Source organism: Natator depressus, chromosome 2, assembly GCF_965152275.1.
Source record: "Natator depressus isolate rNatDep1 chromosome 2, rNatDep2.hap1, whole genome shotgun sequence".
NCBI lineage: Eukaryota > Metazoa > Chordata > Testudines > Cheloniidae > Natator > Natator depressus.
In genome coordinates this window covers 60,550,684-60,573,581 of record NC_134235.1, presented here as the reverse complement: position 1 = coordinate 60,573,581, position 22,898 = coordinate 60,550,684, and the positions used below count along the sequence as shown (strand labels likewise).

The window sequence follows — 22,898 nt, the reverse complement described above, 5'->3', positions numbered from 1 at the left end:
AATATGAACGTCAATCTAGGTTACTTCTTCCTCATACACTATTTATTCTTCCTGCACAGAGGACAGAATGACTGATGTGTTATTTCGGTCTTTACACCAGTACCAGAAAGATTCTCTAAACTTAGTAAGACTTAAAGCAACAGGTACATAAACTAGAAGAGTTTAAGACTGACTATGTCAGAAGTCATTTAGCTTTGTTTAAATTAATGTTCCAAATTCAGTTACTGGCCAACTGCAGTAGAGGCTTTTAGATAAATCACTATCTGAATTGTCCACACACACAGGTACCTCTAACATTTTTGTTCAACACCAATGATGTGTTTTGTACTTGACAAGAGGATCGTGGTCAAATATTTTCTGTACATTTTGCAGCGTAAACACAGGACATGTTAGGAAGCCAGGGAGATGCAACACAGGTATTTGGTTTTGTTTTATCTTAACCCTGTCAAATTAGCTTCTTGTGAGTACCACAGAAGAGGCTTAAATAGAGATTTAAGTAAGAGAAGGTGTGGTTGCTTGGTGAACACACAGTATTTAGCTTTTGCAAATGAAAAGCAAAGATGGGGGAAAACCTGCAGGTATTAAACTGAAACCACCTCTAGTGCGTCCTGGCTGAAACTAAAAATATAACATTAGGTTTCAACAAAAGAAGCATTTCTCCTTACCACCTAATTTTTTTTTTTAAAGGGACACCAGCCTGAAATTATATTTTTTTCTCTAAAGATTTTTGCATACTTCTTACAAGTAGTAAATATGGTTAACTTAAAATCAAAGTTCTCTTTTTCCAGTTTTATAATATGCATTTGACAGCATTTTGTGTACAGTCAGTTTCACTGTTTTACTGACTGTTTCACTTCCTGCCTTATGCATTAGCAAGAAAGACATAACCCTTAAGCAGGACTGTAGAAGGTGCTCATATGCATGCTCTTTGTACTCTGCAAGGTGATGTTATTTGGTAAGCCAAACAGAGCTACTCCTGCTCTTTGTAGTTTCATGCTGGAGAATCACCTCTTGTCTGGACCCCTGCAACTGACTAAAGAGCACTGGGAGGCTAGATATTCTTATTCACTCCCCAGACACCTACTCAGGACAAGAAACCTGAGTAGGAGACTGGGGGAGACTCCTTCAATCGCTGGACCTTGAAATGGTGCCCCAAAAGCTTTTAGCAGAGGCTGGAAGAAACAACCCACGCAGCCATCTTCAGGACCTAAGAGCAAAGTAGGGATTAGAAAAACCAGGTGAACCTAGGAAGGAATGAATGGAGAAGCCCCAGCCATCCCAAAGATCCAAGAATGATCAAGGATAGCTTGCTCTTCTAGAGAGAGGTCATCTCCCACACACAGGTCTGAGTCTTCACTTAGGGGAACACTATCCTCACAAGAGAGGTGGAGATATTGAAGGAATAGAAGAGACACCCAATTAGCTTTCTTTAGACAGGAGTTGGAAAAAGAAGTTGAATCAAAACAGATTCATCGGGGGTTTCCCCATTTCAGTTCACAGGGGCAGGGAGTAGAAAAGTAGCCAAGCTAAGATCCCTTATTCTTGTCTCCCTCCACAGAAAGCAGGAGCCAAGAGCAGCAGGGCCATCCTTTTCCTCCAGCTTCCTCCTTAACATGCATATCCAGTAGAAGGATCTGAGCTCCTGACACCTCTCCTGTGCATGTGACATCCTATTTTTGTGGGTAATTTACACAGCAACTGGGGAGAAAGACAAACCTGGTTTGAAATTTAAAAACAAATTCCAAGAAGGGTTGGGGGGCAAGCCAACTAATTTCACGTTGAGTGTCCCCTTAACTGAAAACTGATTTGCAAGATAAGCCATTTGTACACTCAGATCACACACATGTAGCTCTGGTGAAACATGCAAAAATAATATGTCTCCTTGTGTTCAATTATATTCTAAGTGACAGTCCCAAGCCTCAGACAAATGAGCAACTAAAAAGTAGCAAGCACTAAAAAAACCCACTGTCCATTCCAGAATAATGTGTGTAAGTGGATACAAAATATTAAACCAAGTAGTAGAGATGGAAGGTTGCAAGAGACTTTACGAGCATGCAGCATAAACTGTTCAGCTATATCCAAAAGCAGCTTTTTATGAAAAAGAGCAAATCAATTTTGTAATTATTCATGAAAGACGTGTGTGGACCTCCAAGCAGACGTCTGGAAAACATAAAAGGGGTCTTGTCACTCTCGAACCACAAAATAACTTCATCCTTGGCAAAGCGTACAATTATGCCTTCAGTATCTTGATTAAGTGCCCTGTGATCTTATAGAAACCCTCTTTAAGTGGATTGTCAATTTTCTGAGTCCTTTCCAAGATTCCCCTATATAGACAGATTCACCGTAAAAGCACTTCATCTCTTCTAATCCGTCGACGAAGTCAAGACTCTATCCTGAAATAAGTTCTGTGTATGAATGAGAATGCACAAGTCCAGAGTCAGATCAGCACCTGCGGAACTTTTTAATCACAGCAAAGAACCTGGAGTAAAAAATGGTCTTCTGATGACACAAGAGTCATTGCTCCACCAGACAGATCTGTTTTACTGTCGAGAAATTCACCTGACTGAATGCCAAATGGGGTACAAGCCCAACAAAATGAAAATACACACACAAAAAAGTGTAATATACCTTTTACAGACACAGAATACAGTAAAATCCAAGCATATGTAATTTCCCCATCCACAACCCTGGGAAGAGAGAATTGTTGTTTTTCCAACATTTTTAAACAGTAACTCTTTCCATGCTTCTCATAACTTGAGAAACTTTCAGAATTTTTCCTTACAGATTAGAGATGAGTTATATCAGAGCAGTCCCATATTTCAAGGCAACTGAATGAAGATAATACATACAGTGCACAACCAATGAAGCTTATTATTAACCAGTGAAGTTATTATGATTTTGTGATGTTAGATGTTGGGAAATAAATCAAATTAATTTCAAAATCTATTCCAGGAAGCTCAAATATTTAAGATACGACTATTTTTAAACTTTATCCTCCAATGTCTATTTTTGTGGAGGAAATTTAAGTATGTGCTGCATCACCCTATATTTATAAAGTAATTTGTAACTAAAGAGTTTTCCTTCCCACATTTTTTCTATTAATAGATTAAGTTAGAAAAAGGGGCAACCAAATTAATTTGCTCCAGAAATACCGCAGACTCGATTTTAAGATAAGTTAGGCTTACTAGAAACATAAACCTGAAATTTTCACTTAGTTACCACTAAATTAATAAGAGAACGGCCTCTTGTGTTCCTTAATTTGAATACCCTCCAGTAACGTTTAAGAACCACAGAACAAAAGATGTATGTATTCTAACAGCTGTAATTATGATGCTTCACCTATTGTATTTGAAAGAAAAGAACAAGGATGCAAAAGTAATTTTTAATTTGCATTGACACACAAGGTATTTTGTACTCAAATCATGCAAATTATAATTAATGCAATTGTAACAGGGTTGGCACCCACCTCTCGTGAGCTCCCCCTCTGATTGGGTGCGTCTGCAGTCTTTAAACCTATCCAGCTCTGGTATGGGGCTGTATCCCCAGGACTTCTTCCCTGGAGGCACTATCATCCTATGGCCTTCCCCAGGCTCCGTCCCTACTCAGTCCCCACAACCATCCAGGAACTCCTTCATTGCTCCCTGCATCCCTGCTAGCAAACTCTCTCTTTGGCTTAGTCATATCAGCCAGCCAGGAACACTTCTTGCTCCCCCGGTCCCTGCAAGAAGACTGTCTTTGGCTCAGTCCTAGCAGCCAGCCAGGCTCCCCTGGTCCCTGCCAGCAGACTTAGCTGTCCATAGTCCCGCTGCTCTTCCACCCAGGCACGCAGTCCTTTCTTCTCCAGCTCTAAGCAGCAACCAACCACTGCTCTGGTCTGTAGCTCCTTTTTATAAGGCCCTCCTGGCCTGATTGGCCATAACGGCAGCCCCTCTGATTAGTTGCTTCCTCACAATCACTCTAGGCTGCTTGGAGAACCTCTCCACTGCTCCTTTCCTGAGATGGGTGTGGCAGAACCATCCTGCCTCCAGCAGGGGGCCTTTGGGCCTAGTCCACCTCACCACAGCTATGCATTATATAATGGTTAAATAATTTTTGAAGAAAATGTGTATACTTTATATAAACTTGGGAAATATGAGATTAAAAGTCTCTCTCTTCGAACTGAAATTTTTTAAGTATATTGTCAGTATATACAGTCTCTCGGGACATGTCTGCATACTGCATCAGAGTCAAACTTTCTGGAGCTCTAGTAAGGAGATGTTCTAGGCACCGCATTGTTTATGAATTCCATGTAACAACTATCAGTAGAATTTGAACCTTTATACTTGATTTTCTTGATTACCCTAGACGTTCATATCAGAGAATACACATGCAAATAATGTAGGTCTCTGTTCAGTGAGAAGGAAGCTGTCACCCTCTGAAGCAAGACTGCAGAGGTGTTTTTTCTCCACATTACAGAATACCAAGTATCCTGTCTTCCAAAGAGTGACAGTGTCCATAACCATGTTCCCCTTGCCTGGATGGGTGTAATATCACACATGTGATAAGATGGCAAACACCATCTCAAAGAAGCATCAACACAGAAGACTGGACAAGAGTCCCACTCAGGCAATTTACAGTACAACAGCAATACCTTCCCTTCAATGCGTGGAAGGAATTGACAAAACCCAACACATCTTGTGTAATCTGGTCTCTGTATCGTTCAAATGCTTTGAACTGTCAGCCAGTTCAATATATCATCCACCCTTTCTTGGAGATAATCACAAAGACTATAGAAAGGACTAGCAATTTGAAGTAGACCCCCTCAGTGTTTGTCCACCACATTAAGCTCTGCAGGTCATCTTGAGAAACACACCATAGTGTCTAAGTTGTGAAAGGCAGAAAGTCTTTGGTTACAAATGATGCCTCATTCTCAACCTATCATAGAATCATAGAATATCAGGGTTGGAAGGGACCTCAGGAGGTCATCTAGTCCAACCCCTGCTCAAAGCAGGACCCATCCCCGACTAAATCATCCCAGCCACGGCTTTGTCAAGCCTGACCTTAAAAACTTCTAGGGAAGGAGATTCCACCACCTCCCTAGGTAACGCATTCCAGTGTTTCACCACCCTCATAGTGAAAAAGTTTTTCCTAATATCCAACCTAAATCTCCCCCCTGCAACTTGAGACCATTACTCCTTGTTCTGTCATTTGCTACCACTGAGAACAGTCTAGAGCCATCCCCTTTGGAACCCCCTTTCAGGTAGTTGAAAGCAGCTATCAAATCCCCCCTCATTCTTCTCTTCTGAAGACTAAACATCCCCAGTTCCCTCAGCCTCTCCTCCTAAGTCATGTGTTCCAGTCCCCTAATCATTTTTGTTGCCCTCCGCTGGACTCTTTCCAATTTTTCCACATCCTTCTTGTAGTGTGGGGCCCAAAACTGGACACAGTACTCCAGATGAGGCCACACCAATGTCGAATAGAGGGGAACGATCACGTCCCTCGATCTGCTGGCAATGCCCCTACTTATACAGCCCAAAATGCCACTGGCCTTCTTGGCAACAAGGGCACACTGTTGACTCATATCCAACTTCTTGTCCACTGTAACCCCTAGGTCCTTTTCTGCAGAACTGCTGCTGAGCCATTCGGTCCCTAGTCTGTAGCGGTGCATTGGATTCTTCCGTCCTAAGTGCAGGACTCTGCACTTGTTGTTGTTGAACCTCATCAGATTTCTTTTGGCCCAATCCTCCAATTTGTCTAGGTCCCGCTGTATCCTATCCCTACCCTCCAGCGTATCTACCTCTCCTCCCAGTTTAGTGTCATCTGCAAACTTGCTGAGGGTGCAATCCACACCATCCTCCAGATTATTTATGAAGATATTGAACAAAATGGGATAATCAAATGGGATTATGAGGATTCACTATGTCCAGTAGCCATAAAGAACATCTGAGCTAGGTCTTAAGGGTGTTGTGTTGACTGAACAGTTCTTGAAATCTTTCTGGAGTCAACTTCACGTTTCCTATCATTTAATCTGTAGTTGAATCAATAAACTATCTTCTGATTATGAAAAAGGTAAATTTCTCTTAGTTTATCCTTTGGTCTAAGGATTCAAATAGGGTGTAAGTTTTTGCAAGACAGATTGCACGCTCTGTGATATCTAAATCTTCATCAGCCAATCTTTGAGATAAGAGAATGTGAGTACTTTGTCTTCTGAAATAAAATGTCATCATAGGCTTTTGGGAGACGAGCCACATGTGAGTATTTTGTGCAGAGAATGATCCGCTGATGAAGAAACGAAGACACTATCACCTGTGAGTTGGGCTGGTGGCTGTTATGGAATGAGATATTTGAGGCAAACAGCCACAGATCAAATTTCATATATACAGAAATACTATGGAGGCTAGGGAAACTTAAGTCCTCAACAAATTTAGGAACAAGCTCAAGACAGAAGGAGATAGAGACCTTACATCTTCTCTAACACAAAAACATGAGAGAACTTCCTCATGCTGTGTGTGTGTGTGTGTGTGTGTGTGTGTGTGTGTGTGTGTGTGTGTGAGACACTGAGTGTGTGACAGAGTCAGTGTGTGTGTGTGACAGACACACATACACACACAAAGTGTGTGCTGTCTGCTGGGAACATTTCTGAAAGATGCCCTATGCTGTCTCTTTAAGACACTCACTGAAAGCTCTCCTGCTCTGTCCTGAGCCCTTCTGTCTCGTCTCCCCTGCTCTGCGGAGATGGGGCACATGGGGGGATGAGGGGGGAGAGAGACAGACCGCTACAGCTAGGGAAATCTCAGAAACAGTGCAGTGTCTCTTTAAGAACGTCACTCACCCTTCCCCACAGCAGCTCGGAGTCCTGAGTTAGGCTGTGTCCCCTCTGCCCTGCTCTGCGGAGATGGGATACAGGGGCTGGGAGAGGGGGACACCTTGACATCAGCACCCTCCTCTCCCGCCCCTGCTCTGCACAGGCAGCAGGAGGGAGCAACGTGGGGGGAGGGGCACCTGACCACATGCTGCCATCCTAATCAGCTGGGCAGCACTTAATTCTCTGCTGTGCTGCCACTCAAGCATGCAGCTTACAGGGAACACAGGTGCACACACTGATGACTGGAGGAACAGGCATGATTAATGGGTGGAATAAGGGAAGACAGACATGTGAATTCAGAATTGTTAATTTTTAAGACATGTAACTCCTGTCTAGCCATTACAGCATCAAATAAAGTATATTTTTAGTAGGACTGTCGATTAACCGCAGTTAACTCATGCGATTAACTCAAAAAACTTAATCATGATTAATTGCAGTTTTAAATGCACTGATAAACAATAGAATACCAATTGAAATGTATTAAATATTTTGGATGTTTTTCTACATTTTCAAATATATTCATTTTAATTATAACAGAATACAAAGTGTACAGTACTCACTTTATATTATTCTTGACTACAAATATTTGCACTGTAAAAATGATAAACAAAATAAACAGAATTTTTCAGTTCTCCTCATACAAGTACTGTAGTACAATCTCTCTCATGGAAGTGCAACTTACAAATATAGATTTTTATTTTGTAACACAACTCAAAAAAAAAAAAAAAAAAAAACCAATGTAAAACTTTAGAGCCTACAAGTCTACTCAGTCTTACTTCTTCAGCCGATCACTAAGACAAACAAGTTTGTTCACATTTACGGGAGATAATGCTTCTTATTTACGTCACCTGAAAGTGAGAACAGGCATTCACATGGCACTTTTGTAGCTGGCATTGCAAGGTATTTATATGCCAGATATACTAAACATTTGTATGCCCCTTCATGCTTCAGCCACTATTCCAGAGGACATGATTCCATGCTGATGACTCTTGCTGAAAAAATAATGCATTAATTAAATTTGTGACTGAACTACTTGGGGGGAGAATTGTATGTCTCCTGCTCTGTTTTACCCACATTCTGCCATATATTTCCTGCTATATTGTTTATTTAAAGAAAAATTTCACTGCAGATCTGATAAAACACAAAAAAGATACCAATGTGAGATTTCTAAAGATACCTGCAGCACTCAACCCAAGGTTTAAGAATCTGAAGTGCCTTCCAAAATCTGAGAGTGACAAGGTGTGGAGCATGCTTTCAGAAGTCTTAAAAGAGCAACACTTTAGTGTGGAAGCTATAGAACCCAAACCAACAAAAAAGAAATTCAACCTTCTGCGGTGGCATCTGACTCAGATGACGAAAACGAACATGCATCAGGCTGTACTACTTCGGATTATTATCGAGCAGAACCCAGCATGGACACGTCCTACAGAATGGTGGCTGAAGCATGAAAGGACATAGGAATCTTTAGCGCATCTGGCACATAAACATCTTGCGACACAGGCTACTACAATGCCATGCGAATACCTGTTCTCACTTTCAGGTGACACTGTGAACAAGAAGGAGGCGGCATTATCTCCTGCAAATGTAAACAAACTTGTTTGTCTGAGCGATTGGCTGAACAAGTAGGAGGACTGCGTGGACTTGTAGGCTCTAAAGTTTTATATTGTTTTATTTCTGAATGCAGTTTTTTTGTTTATAATTCTACATTTGTAAGTTCAACTTTCATGATAAATTTCAGAGTAACAGCCGTGTTAGTCTGTATTCGTAAAAAGAAAAAAGAAAAGGAGTACTTGTGGCACCTTAGAGACTAACCAGTTTATTTGAGCATGAGCTTTCGTGAGCTACAGCTCACTTCATCGGATGCATAGCATATTGTGGAAACTGCAGAAGACATTATATACACACAGAGACCATGAAACAAAACTTCCTCCCACCCCACTGTCCTGCTCGTAACAGCTTATCTAAAGTGATCATCAAGGAGGGCCATTTCCAGCACAAATCCAGGTTTTCTCACCCTTCCCTCTCCCCCCCCCCCAACAGACACACATACAAACTCACTCTCCTGCTGGTAATAGCCCATCCCTCTTTGAAACCTCTCTTTATAATGCGCATGATAATCAAGGTGGGTCATTTCCAGCACTAATCCAGGTTTTCTCACCACCACCACCCCCTCCCCCCACACACACACACCCCCCTCCAAAAACCACACACACAAACTCACTCTCCTGCTGGCAATAGCTCTTCTTACAATGTGCACAGCAATAATCCAAGTTTAACCAGAACGTCTTGGGGGGGGGGGGGGGGTTGTAGGAAAAAAAACAAGGGGAGATTGGGAGTGGCTAAGTCATTATGCAAGGTAGCCTATCTCCCCTTGTTTTTTTTCCTACAAACCCCCCCCCCCCCCCCAAGACGTTCTGGTTAAACTTGGATTATTGCTGTGCACATTGTAAGATGAGCTATTGCCAGCAGGAGAGTGAGTTTGTGTGTGTGGTTTTTGGAGGGGGGTGTGTGTGGGGGGGGGGAGGGAGGGGTGGTGGTGAAAAAACCTGGATTAGTGCTGGAAATGACCCACCTTGATTATCATGCGCATTATAAAGAGAGGTTTCAAAGAGGGATGGGCTATTACCAGCAGGAGAGTGAGTTTGTATGTGTGTCTGTTGGGGGGGGGGGAAGAGTGAGAAAACCTGGATTTGTGCTGGAAATGGCCCTCCTTGATGATCACTTTAGATAAGCTGTTACGAGCAGGACAGTGGGGTGGGAGGAAGTTTTGTTTCATGGTCTCTGTGTGTATATAATGTCTTCTGCAGTTTCCACAATATGCTATGCATCCGATGAAGTGAGCTGTAGCTCACGAAAGCTCATGCTCAAATAAACTGGTTAGTCTCTAAGGTGCCACAAGTACTCCTTTTCTTTTTTCTTTTCATGATAAAGAGATTGCACTACAGTACCTGTATTAGGGAATTAAAACTTACTATTTGTTTTTTACAGTGCAAATATTTGTAATAAAAAATAAATATAAAGTTAGTACTTTGTATTCTTACTGTGTTGTAACTGAAATCAATATATTTGAAAACGTAGCAAATATACAAAAATATTTAAATAAATGGTATTCTGTTATTGTTTAACAGCACGATTAATCACAATTAATTTTTTTAATCACTTGACAGCCCTAATTTTTAGCACAAACTGTTTTTTTGAAGTGTGGCAAAAACAAAATTGGTAAGCATACTGCACAAACAAAAGAACTGTAGATTTAACTAGTTAACATGGAATTCTGTGTTCTTGTTTTTTACTTATTTAACTGTAAACTATTGATTTTAGAGAGGTGAGCTCTTTGGTATTTGAAGAATAAATATGCTTAAGTAAGTCACCTAGTATGCAATATGTTTCACTTCATAGGAATATCATGTATTTCAGTTAGTTATTCAGATTTACAACAACCCAGCCTTCAGGGCTCCAGTTTAATTTGAGAAAGAAACAAGGATCCAAAGCATTAGTAGATTAACTGTGCTCTGATCAATAAAATGTGAGTTTCTGCATTTTTAAATAAAGAACTTGAGAAGTCTTTCTGACAGTCTTAAGACCAAGAAGACTGAGATGACCTGAATTCATCCCGAGACCTTTATTTGCTCCAACATATCAGTATAGGTATTATGGAGATCCTGGCCAATATGGTGTTAAAGTATGGTGTGGAGATTAGTGGGATCTTTACTCCCATCCTTTCAGATTGTTGAATGCAATGCAGTGCCCAAGAAAACTACCTCAAATAATAATATATCTAGGAGTGCTGTAGAAATAATATTCAGTAAGGTAAACATCTTCCCTGAAAGATTTGTCCCAGGTTTTTATGGTGGCAAGAGAGCACTCGCCCCCCACGACGATTTGTGAAGTATCTGTATTAATCTGGATCTGTATTATTAATTCTGGCTGATACAGCAATTTCATGGTAACTTCACAGTATCATGGAAAACCTTTGTATGTATGAGCTGGGGAGGGGGAAAGGATGTTTGTGTTCTTGATGATCTGTATGTTTGTGCTCTATCTATCTGTTAAACATAAAAGAACAATGGTGTTGGAATCTGTGCTATGCTTCTGTGTATTATATTCTTTACTTCTGGGGGAGTATGTAAAATTTTGCAGAAATTTTATTTGCCAAGGTAACAATATAATCAAGCCAGTTTCAATTATTTTGGTAATTTATTTCAAAAATACTGTCAGCAAGTACGTCTATAACAATACAGACAACAAAAAAAGATTCAGGAGATGTTTTTTGACAAACAGATTCCTTACCAGGCATATTAAAACAGAGCTCTGAATAATAATGCATTTAAACTACAATACAGAAACGTATTTCCCACACCCCTCAGAAGCAGTGCAAAAGCTTGGGGGAGTCGGGTAATGGAGGAGCTGAGGGAGAAGGAAGTAAATGCTGGGAAGGAGACTGGAAGTGAACGTGGAGGATTGTTGGGTGTGGGTGGCAGAAGTATGGAAGAGGGGGTGGGGGTGGATGAAGGGGATAGTTAGGGAGCCTCCCCCTGCAGACCCTGCTAACCCCTAGCCTCCCCCAGTCAGGCACTTCTGTCCCATCCCCATGTGTCCCTGCACCCCCACTCAGCCACCCCCCCCCCCCAATCCCCATGTTGCCCTGAACCCACACTCCCATTCAGCCCCTGGCTCAATACTGTCACCCCACTAGCTCCTGGCTGGCTGCCCCTACTCCCACCACTAGCCTTTCTGAACCCCAGTCTATGTGATCCCCAGCAGCCCCGCATACTCTGCACTGTCCATCCCCCACATATCCCATGTGGCTGCACCTGGACTCAGGGGCAGGGTGCCCACTCCCTATCTGTGGCTGACTGCTCTGGCCCATAAGCCGATTGCTCTCTGTTCTGATGCCACAGCAGCCCTTGGGTGGCTGAAAGGTGTAACTGCAGCATCTCTCCAGCAGAATCCATTTTCTGTGGTGGCGGGGGGGGGTGAGACTCTTTGGGGCACATGAATTCTGCATGTGTGAATTCCCCCCAGGACTAGTTCTTCACAACTGTCATGTGTCTCCCGAAAAAGTTTAACTGTAATCCAGAAGATCTCATCTGAGATTCTAGGATAGGGCATGTTTAGATTACTGAGGTATCTTGGGGAAGTCAGCACTGGTCCTTAGGGCCTAAATTAGGTGAGTTGAGGGACTCCATTTCTGTGAAGGGCTAGCAGACAGAGTCAGTGCTCTAAGAAGCATGCCAGAGAGGCCAAGGGAGGAAACACGGCTGCAATGTTGAAGATTCAGGGAATCTTAAAAACACCTGCTGATCCAGATGCTTTAATTCCTCTCACAGAGGTCTGAGTGGTCACAATGGAGTGCTTGCCTAGGATTCACCACACCCAAACTGCAGACTCATTTTTGCTAATTTTTTTTTTAAATTCACTCTGAGACCAGATCTGGAAAATTTCAGTCTGAAAGGTGAGTTTGAAATATGTCCAGTAATGAAAATGCTTAGGTTCTTTAGCCTAACTTAAGTGTGGTTCTTTGAGATGCTGCAGTCTTTGTGGATCCCACTATAGATAAACAGGCACCCTATGCATATGAGACTGGAGGGTTTTTGTTTATTTGGATAAACACATGTCCATTATGACTATGCATGTGCTCCGTGCCTCTTCATGTTCCAATACAAGGGTATAAATGATGGGTTGTTTGCAACAATTCAAAGCCAGGCTGGCTGAGACTCCAGAACTCCAGAAAGCAGGGATGGAGGGCAGGATGTGGGATCCGCACCAACATCTTGAAGAAACACAGTTACTTTAGGGTAACTGACCTTTCTTCAAATGTGTGTCAGAATTGGGTCCCACTCTAGTGGACTGGCAAACAGTATTCTCCTTGGCTGGATGGTGGGAGTGTAGAGTTTCAGCTGTATCAGTCAAAAAAATTAATGCAATGCTGTTTTTCCTGACATTGACATCTGACCTGGCTGCCATTATGTCAAGGACATGTTTGACAAATGTCAGTGGGTTGCTCCAAATTGCAGATCTCAGATTGAAATGTTCCTGAAGCAGGTAGAAGATGCTGCCTACACCCTGATAGAGCATTTCTTGATGTTTGGAGGAAGACGTTCACCAGCCAGGTGATAGCAAGTGGAAACGCACCATGTTATTCACTTGGAGATTCGCTGTAAAAGCCAAGATGGCTTGGCTTTTAGATGAGCAGGAAAATGGCCACAAAGAAGCAAGGGGACAGCTGGAAAGGCCTAGCCTTAGTAAGGTATTAGAGCAAAGCTCTAGGCTTGTCCAAAGTATAGTTTTTGCTCTTCCAGCATAGTGCATGACTTCGAGAAGACTGGGAAAATGATTAGTTAAAATGAAAGTCCAAGACCATCTTCAGGCTGAACTTGGGATGTAGTCTCAACACCATCTTATCCCTTAGGTAGGATATGTAAGGCAGTCTTGGCACACACTGACTCTCCGTGCTGAGGTGATGGCAACCAGGAAGACTATCTTGATGACAAAAGGGGTCTAATGAGCACTCCAACAGTGATTCAAAAGGAGTGATTCCACAAGTTTTAGGAGGAGGATGTTGAGATCCCACTTGTGGGTCAGACCCCTAACCAGAAGATAACTGTGAAGGAGGTTTTTTGAGGAATTTTCCATACCATCAGATAAGAGAAAAAATACCAGAGCATGACATGCCAATATTGCTGCCAGGTGGACCTTGAGAGAATTAAATACCAGTCCTGCCTGATTCAGGAGCAACATAGTGTCAAGGATCCTTGGTATTGGGACTACTACTGGGTCCATATTGCTTTGGGCTCCCCATCTTTTCCATTTCAGGGAGTAAGTCATCCTGATGGAAGGTTTTCTGCTGTGTAGAACTTCCTGAACCTGTAAGGAGCACTCCATCAGTAATGCTCAACTAGCCAACATCCAGGCCTTCAAGTGTGATGACTATGGGGTCTGAGTGCAGTATCTGACCACAGTTCTGAGATCTTATGTCCAGGCAGATTGGGAGGTGTACAGGAGGCTAATTGGACATCTGCAATAGGTCCAAAAAAGTGTCTCAGCCATGAAGTGGCTATCACGATGACCACAGCCTTGTCCTGTCTGATATTTGATATCCCAAGGATCAAAAGAACTGGTGGGAAGGCATATAGAAGTCCTTAAGACCACCAAAAAAAAGACAAAAAATCGAACAGAAAAAACTGGTGGTGACCCCAGATTCATGCTCCCGTGAAGCAGATATTTGTGCATTTTGTGTCATGCTTTGGAGTGAACATGTCTGTCACCATGCCTCCATGGGTCACAACTGAGAATACCAAATTCAGGACAAACTGCTAAGAAATAAGGCAGACACACCCCAAAACTAGTCATTATTCTCCCATAAGATAAATCAAACCAGCTACAAAAAAAAAAATTGGTTTCACCACAATTGCTAACAAGAAATCAGGTAAGCAGTTTCCTTAGGTATTCCAGGCCTTGTATCACCACCAAAAACACTAGACTTACAGACGGGTGGTTCTTTAAAACCAAATTCATCAAACAAAAAGGTTCTTCTGATCCCAAAGGACCAGCCACACACCCAGGTCAATATATAACTCAGATCTTGCCCAATAATCACGCTGTTGCCAGTCCTTTAGTATCTAAAATCTAAAAGGTTTATTTATAAAAAGAAAGAAAGGAGAGAGTTAAAATTGGTTAAAGAAATCAAATACATACAACAATTGCAAAGTTCTTGGTTCAGACTTGTAGTAGTGATGGAATAAACTGCTGGCTTGTTAAGTCTCTGGTTGCTTCTAGGTCTTCAGTCCCTTTGTTAGAATGCTCCCTATGGTATAAGTTCATTGTCCAGATATTTGAGCAGGAAAGAGGCAAACTGGAGATGTTTCCAGGGCCTTTTATAGCTTCTGCCACGCAAAGGGAAATCCATTGTTTCAAACAAAGCCCTCAGCACAGCTAGTCGAAAATTATAGGGAACAAGATGGTGTTTGGAGTCACATGGGTAAGTCACATGTCCATGCATGATTTTGCTTAGTCATAACAGAGGCCATTACCTATATTTCAGATGGAACTTTCACAGGAAAGTCCATTCAGTGTAGATGGGCACCTTCCATTGTAAGTGTTCTTTTGATGGACTACTTAACTTGAATAGTCCCTCCAAGATGTGCAGGCTAAATACCTTGTGGGTATTACCACTAGCAGCTTACCTGAAAGAAGGTTGTGTAAAAATCCTCCTAATGGGCCAGAGAGGATTCTGGGTGTAAGTGAAACTCAGGAGTTGGCAGTGGCTCAGCAGAGCAATGCTTCTGTGGAGCAAGACAAAGGTGAATTGTTGCTTAAAGAAGCTCCTAAGAGAAGAAACCTCATGGCAGTTTTTGCAAGCAATTTGCTGTAACTGAAGGGTGTGAAAGTGAATTGGGGTAGATAAAGATGATTTTCTGTCCGTAGAAGGCAACAGTTTATTTTATGAGAGATTTGTTTCAGTTCCTAACAGCCAGAATTTTTCTGTTGAAAATGGATCCACTGACACAGCTTTAGAAAGACCCAGTATGGATAGCTTTAAAAAGGTTTTAGATGGAATGAAAATTGTTAGGGAATTTGAACAGCCCTATAAGCTTGACCAGCTTGTTGGGGAGACAATGTTATTGGAACATAAATGTATTCTCTAAGTGAACAGTCTGTGTCTCAGGTTCAGAGGGAAGGCTGGGTAGCTGAATCTGCCACGAGCATGGCAGAGTTCAAGGTTCTGCTCATCGATGGACGCGGCCACCTTTTGGGGCACCTGGCAGCCATGGTGGCCAAGCAGGTCCTGCTGGGGCGCAAGGTGGTGGTGGTGGTGAGATGCGAGGGCATCAACATCTCCGGGAACTTCTACCGCAACAAACTGAAGTACCTGGCCTTTCTCCACAAACACATGAACACCAACCCGTCCTGCGGGCCCTACCACTTCCGCGCCCTCAGCCACATCTTCTGGCACACGGTCCGAGGGATGCTGCCCCACAAGACCAAGCAAGGCCAGGTCGCCCGGGAGAGACTGAAGGTCTCTGATGGGATTCCACCCCCATACGACAAGAGGAAATGGATGGTGGTACCCACTGCTCTGAAAGTCGTATGCCTGAAGCTGACGCGCAAGTTCGCCTTCCTGGGGCGCCTGGCCCATGACGTTGGCTGGAAGTACCAAGCCATCACCTCGACCCTTGAGGAGAAACACAAGGAGAAAGCCAAGCTGCATTACAACAAGAAGAAGCAGCTGATGAAACTGCAGAAGCAGGCGGAGAAGAACGTGGAAGGCAAGATCGCCAGATACACTGACGTGCTGAAGCAATACGGTATCTTTGTCTGAGCCTTGAACCTCAATAAAACCAGCCCCTCCACTTCAAAAAAGGACAGTTGTGCAATTAATCTCTAGAGAACACAGGGGATGGCAGGCATATTTCCATCTCTAGACACTTTGGATATGTCTTGTAATCTTAGTGCACTTGACATCTGATTCCATATGGAAGCAGAGGTTGGTAATGGAAGACAAAAAAACCTTGAGTCTAACATGCTAGTAAAAATGAATGGTATCTCTTTAAGACAGAGTCCAGCCTTGGAATTGGAAATGGTTAAGAATCTGAAAACTGGTAAACAAGCTAGTGTCTGTGTTGATGCAAATTACCTGACAGGGGAGAGAACGACTTGCCTGTAGCTGTCAGCAGGGAGGACGCACCTAACTAGCCAATGGATTCTGTTAAGCAAGTGAGCTCAGAATTTGACCCTACAGAACAGGAAGGAAGAGAGAAATTTTACCCTACAAATGGAAGCCACAGGTTAACCCCAAAAATGCCAAAACCCCAATGGTATTGAGCCAAAGGCATGACAAAAAATGATTGTAAAGGTACACTTGTAATTGATTTTATGTTAATATTAATGCTAATGTTAACTCTTGTGACTAGTTTGTTGCTAATTTGTTGCTAAATGTAAAAATGTACAAGATGCATGATCTTTTGGAAAAACCCTTGAACATGTTGGGAGTGATACATAAGAACTCATTATGTGCTAAAAGCCTTTATGGTTATACTATTTCATTACATGACAACACACTTCATGTTAAAAGGCCTTGTGATACTAATGTTTTTCAGTTAGTGCCTGTAACTAGCCTTGGAGTACACAGGAGAAAAGACATTACACATCTAACGTGCTGTGTGGAAGGGGAAATTGAGGCACATTGCCTCATGGCATTAGTGGCTAAATGCTCAGAGACTTACACTCTAGAACAGGGGTTCTCAACCTTTTTCTTTCCAAGCCCTCTGCCCCCATGCTATAAAAACTCCATGGCCCACCTGTGCCACAACAACTGGTTTTCTGCATATAAAAGCCAGAGCCAGCATTAAGGAGTAGCAAGCAGGGCAATTGTCTGAGGCCCCATGCCACAGGGGCCTCCGCAAAGCTTACCGCAGGGGCTTACCCTGGTGGGCTGCAAGCCAAAGGTTGCCAATCCCTGGTCTAGACGTAAGAAATATCACAGCCTGAGAACGTGTTATATTTTCAATCCACAACACACAGTGGATGAGATCTCTGACAAGTTTTCTGCCAAAACAAAAAACAACCAAAACACACAACAAAACAAACAAGGAGTGGGTTGATGAGTTTACTGTAAAGTTATTCAACGTTAATAGCAAATAAAGAAGCAGAGAAAGGTTAAATGATATAATAGATATGAAAGTATGAAAAACTTAGGATATCACTAAACTAAAGCAAAAATAAAGGTGGAATTACAATGTGGTGGAGGACTTATAGAAAAATACTGACACACAAAAGACTTTGTGCACACGAAAAGCAAAAAAAGCCTTCAAAAAACTAAACAGCAAATGCACTGTTATCAGAAAAGAAGAAGCAATGTATTAGTTAAATATACACTGTTTACCACAGACCCAGACAGAATACCAATCTTACCCTGTGGATTCCTTTCAATACCATGATCCTGACCCTATTTAAATATAATTATTTATTTGATAAATGCAGAGTTGGAAAACATAATCCTAACTATACATATAAAATGATGGGGTCTAAATTGGCTGTTACCACTCAAGAAAGAGGTCTTGGAATCATCGTGGATAGCTCTCTAAAAACATCCACCCAATGTGTAGCAGCAGCAGTCAAAAAAGCTAACAGAATGTTGGGAATTATTAGGAAAGGGAGAGGTGGTAAGATGGAAAATATCATATTGCTTCTATATAAATCCATGGTACCCCACATCTTGAATACTGTGTGCAGATGTAGTTGCCCCACATAAAAAAAAAACAGATGTACTGGAATTGAGGTGGTTTGAGCACCTGATAAAAGATTCCCCCGGGAGGCTTCCTTTGAAACTCTACCAGGCATATCTCACTGGGAAGAGGCCTCAAGGCTGACCCAGGAGAAGCTGTAGAGGTATCTCCCGGCTGGCCTGGGAATGTTTGAGAATCCCCCAGGAAGAGCTGGAATCTGTTGCAGAGGAAAGGGAGATCTGGTTCTCCCAACTCTTCGTGCTGCTGCTGAGACCCTCACCAGGAAAAGTGGCATAAAGGAAAGAAGCAAGAAGAAGAAGAATTGGAAAAAGTACAGAAAAGGCTAACAAACATTATTAGGGGTATGGAACAGCTTCCATATGAAGAGAGATTAATAAGACTAGGACTTTTCAGCTTGGAAAAGATACAACTAATGGAGGGATATGACAGAAGTCTATAAAATCATGACTGGTTTGGAGAAAGTAAATAAGGAAGTGTTATTTACTCTCTCATAACACAAAAACTATGCGTGAAGAAGTATTTCTTCACACAATTCACATTTAACCTGTGGAACTCTTTGCCAGAGGATGTTGTGAAGGCCAAGACTATAACAGGGTTCAAAAAAGAACTAGATAAGTTCATGGAGGATAGGTCCATCAATGGCTATTAGGGATGCAAAACTATGCTCTGAAGTGTCCCTAGCCTCTGCTTGCCAGAAGTGGGAAAGGATCACTTGATGATTACCTGTTCTGTTCATTCCCTCTGGGGCACCTGGCACTGGCCACTGTTGGAAGACAAAAAGAAAAGGAGTACTTGTGGCACCTTAGAGACTAACCAATTTATTTGAGCATAAGCTTTCATGAGCTACAGCTCACTTCATCAGATGCATACTGTGGAAAGTACAGAAGACGTTTTTATACACACAAACCATGAAAAAATGGGTGATTATCACTACAAAAGGTTTTCTCTCCCCCCACCCCACTCTCCGGTTGGTAATAGCTTATCGAAAGTGATCACTCTCCTTACAATGTGCATGATAATCAAGGTGGGCCATTTCCAGCACAAATCCAGGGTTTAACAAGAACGTCTGAGGAAGGGGGGGAGGTAGGAAAAAACAAGGGGCAAGAGGTTACCTTGCATAATGACTTAGCCACTCCCAGTCTCTATTCAAGCCTAAGTTAATTGTATCCAATTTGCAAATGAATTCCAGTTCAGCAGTCTCTCACTGGAGTCTGGATTTGAAGTGTTTCTGTTGTAATATCGCAACTTTCATGTCTGTAATCGCGTGACCAGAGAGATTGAAGTGTTCTCCAATTGGTTTATGAATGTTATAATTCTTGACATCGGATTTGTGTCCATTTATTCTTTTACGTAGAGACTGTCCAGTTTGACCAATGTACATGGCAGAGGGGCATTGCTGGCACATGATGGCATATATCACATTGGTGGATGTGCAGGTGAACGAGCCTCTGATAGTGTGGCTGATGTGATTAGGCCCTGTGATGGTGTCCCCTGAATAGATATGTGGGCACAGTTGGCAACGGGCTTTGTTGCAAGGATAGGTTCCTGGGTTAGTGGTTCTGTTGTGTGGTATGTGGTTGCTGGTGAGTATTCGCTTCAGGTTGGGGGGCTGTCTGTAGGCAAGGACTGGCCTGTCTCCCAAGATTTGTGAGAGTGTTGGGTCATCCTTCAGGACAGGTTGTAGATCCCTAATAATGCGTTGGAGGGGTTTTAGTTGGGGGCTGAAGGTGACGGCTAATGGTGTTCTGTTATTTTCTTTGTTAGGCCTGTCCTGTAGTAGGTGACTTCTGGGAACTCTTCTGGCTCTATCAATCTGTTTCTTCACTTCTGCAGGTGGGTATTGTAGTTGTAAGAATGCTTGATAGAGATCTTGTAGGTGTTTGTCTCTGTCTGAGGGGTTGGAGCAAATGTGGTTGTATCGCAGAGCTTGGCTGTAGACGATGGATCGTGTGGTGTGGTCAGGGTGAACGCTGGAGGCATGTAGGTAGGAATAGCGGTCAGTAGGTTTCCGGTATAGGGTGGTGTTTATGTGACCATCGTTTATTAGCACTGTAGTGTCCAGGAAGTGGATCTCTTGTGTGGACTGGACCAGGCTGAGGTTGATGGTGGGATGGAAACTGTTGAAATCATGGTGGAATTCCTCAAGGGCTTCTTTTCCATGGGTCCAGATGATGAAGATGTCATCAATATACCGCAAGTAGAGTAGGGGCATTCGGGGACGAGAGCTGAGGAAGCGTTGTTCTAAGTCAGCCATAAAAATGTTGGCATACTGTGGGGCCATGCTGGTATCCATAGCAGTGCCGCTGATTTGAAGGTATACATTGTCCCCAAATGTAAAATAGTTATGGGTAAGGACAAAGTCACAAAGTTCAGCCACCAGGTTAGCCGTGACATTATCGGGGATAGTGTTCTTGATGGCTTGTAATCCATCCTTGTGTGGAATGTTGGTATAGAGGGCTTCTACATCCATAGTGGCCAGGATGGTGTTATCAGGAAGATCACCGATGGACTGTAGTTTCCTGAGGAAGTCAGTGGTGTCTCGAAGGTAGCTGGGAGTGCTGGTAGCGTAGGGCCTGAGGAGGGAGTCTACATAGCCAGACAATCCTGCTGTCAGGGTGCCAATGCCTGAGATGATGGGGCGCCCAGGATTTCCAGGTTTATGGATCTTGGGTAGTAGATAGAATATCCCAGGTCAGGGTTCCAGGGGTGTGTCTGTGCGGATTTGATCTTAAGCTTTTTCAGGGAGTTTCTTGAGCAAATGCTGTAGTTTCTTTTGATAACGCTCAGTGGGATCAGAGGGTAATGGCTTGTAGAAAGTGGTGTTGGAGAGCTGCCGAGCAGCCTCTTGTTCATATTCTGACCTATTCATGATGACAACAGCACGGGCTGAAATAGTGGAAAAGCAGCATCACTTGCCTCACAACCTCAGCCGTGCAGAACACAATGCCATCCACAGCCTCAGTAACAACTCTGACATCATAATCAAAAAGGCTGACAAAGGAGGTGCTGTTGTCATCATGAATAGGTCGGAATATGAACAAGAGGCTGCTCGGAACCTATCCTTGCAACAAAGCCCGTTGCCAACTGTGCCCACATATCTATTCAGGGGACACCATCACAGGGCCTAATAACATCAGCCACACTATCAGAGGCTCGTTCACCTGCACATCTACCAATGTGATATATGCCATCATGTGCCAGCAATGCCCCTCTGCCATGTACATTGGTCAAACTGGACAGTCTCTACGTAAAAGAATAAATGGACACAAATCCGATGTCAAGAATTATAACATTCATAAACCAATTGGAGAACACTTCAATCTCTCTGGTCACGCGATTACAGACATGAAAGTTGCGATATTACAACAGAAAAACTTCAAATCCAGACTCCAGTGAGAGACTGCTGAATTGGAATTCATTTGCAAATTGGATACAATTAACTTAGGCTTGAATAGAGACTGGGAGTGGCTAAGTCATTATGCAAGGTAACCTATTGCCCCTTGTTTTTTCCTATCCCGCCCCCCCCCCTTCCTAGACGTTCTTGTTAAACCCTGGATTTGTGCTAGAAATGGCCCACCTCGATCATCATACACATTGTAAGGAGAGTGATCACTCTAGATAAGCTATTACCAACCGGAGAGTGGGGTGGGGGGAGAGAAAACCTTTTGTAGTGATAATCACCCATTTTTTCATGGTTTGTGTGTATAAAAACGTCTTCTGTACTTTCCACAGTATGCATCCGATGAAGTGAGCTGTAGCTCATGAAAGCTTATGCTCAAATAAATTGGTTAGTCTCTAAGGTGCCACAAGTACTCCTTTTCTTTTTGCAAATACAGACTAACACGGCTCTTACTCTGAAACCTGTTGGAAGACAAAATACTGGGCTAGATGGACCACTGGTCCGACTCGGTATGGCGGTTCTTATAAATGACATCGTGGTCCAACCTACGGAGAGTACCACTATTTTTTTCCTTTCTATACCTAATCTATTCTATGGTCTTCCAAAGAATGCCCAACAGAAAATCTAATTTAAACATCTTTTAGCTTCCACCTCAGTGTAAACACTGGAAGTCCAACAGTGTAACAACCTTATAGCAAAGAGCATACGTGTTTGGAGACATTCAGCAACTCTACAACAGGATAACTTCTGTAGCAAAAGGCAATCAATTAGGGCTCTAATCAAAATGCCATCACTTTGTTTCTTGTGGGGGAAAAAATCTCTCGTGAAGTAAAGAAATTGGAGTGTTCTGTTACAGATTCTTAAATATCAGCTCACTGAAACCTATACTATAAACAAGCTGTAACTGGAAACAAATTGTCAAGGAACATTGCAAGAGAAAATAAAAATCATCTTTAAAAAAATTCTGAGTTAATATGGCACCCTGTTTATGGCTCAAAATTAACAGATGTACCTGTACAGTATAATTTTTTTATTAAATTTTTTTTTTTTAGTTTGTGACCTGCAGAGTAACAAACTCAGTTGTGCTGATATTTTTTGTCTCAGCTACCCCGACTTTCCTACATATCATAGTCCATGCATGCCCCTCCATCCCTACACGTTCCAACTCTCCTGTGCTGATTCCCACCCCCACCCAAAGCAGTTTTCCACACCTCACTCCTACATTGCTCAGTTGTGCTCACGATTTTGACAAGTTACATTTAGCAGCTCACAGAATACAAAGAATAAAAGAAATCAGTAAAATGGAGTTACATAACAGACAACCAAGCAAGAAGGAAGGGTGGGAAGGAGCATAAGAAGAAAAAATTAAGAAAACTGAAAAGAGACATAAGGTAGAAACAGAATA

At 42.5% G+C, this 22,898-nt stretch overlaps 2 protein-coding genes across 3 annotated transcripts in view; one reads left to right on the top strand and one right to left on the bottom strand.

The window, feature by feature from the left end:
* PDE7A (phosphodiesterase 7A) overlaps nucleotides 1-22,898 on the bottom strand; it is a 139,880-nt gene that overhangs the window by 98,578 nt on the left and 18,404 nt on the right. The window lies entirely within an intron of this gene.
* LOC141981390 (large ribosomal subunit protein uL13-like) lies at nucleotides 15,552-16,185 on the top strand. Its single transcript, XM_074943067.1, has one exon. It carries the CDS (start codon nucleotides 15,552-15,554, stop codon nucleotides 16,164-16,166), a length of 615 nt encoding a protein of 204 aa, XP_074799168.1. The 3' UTR covers nucleotides 16,167-16,185.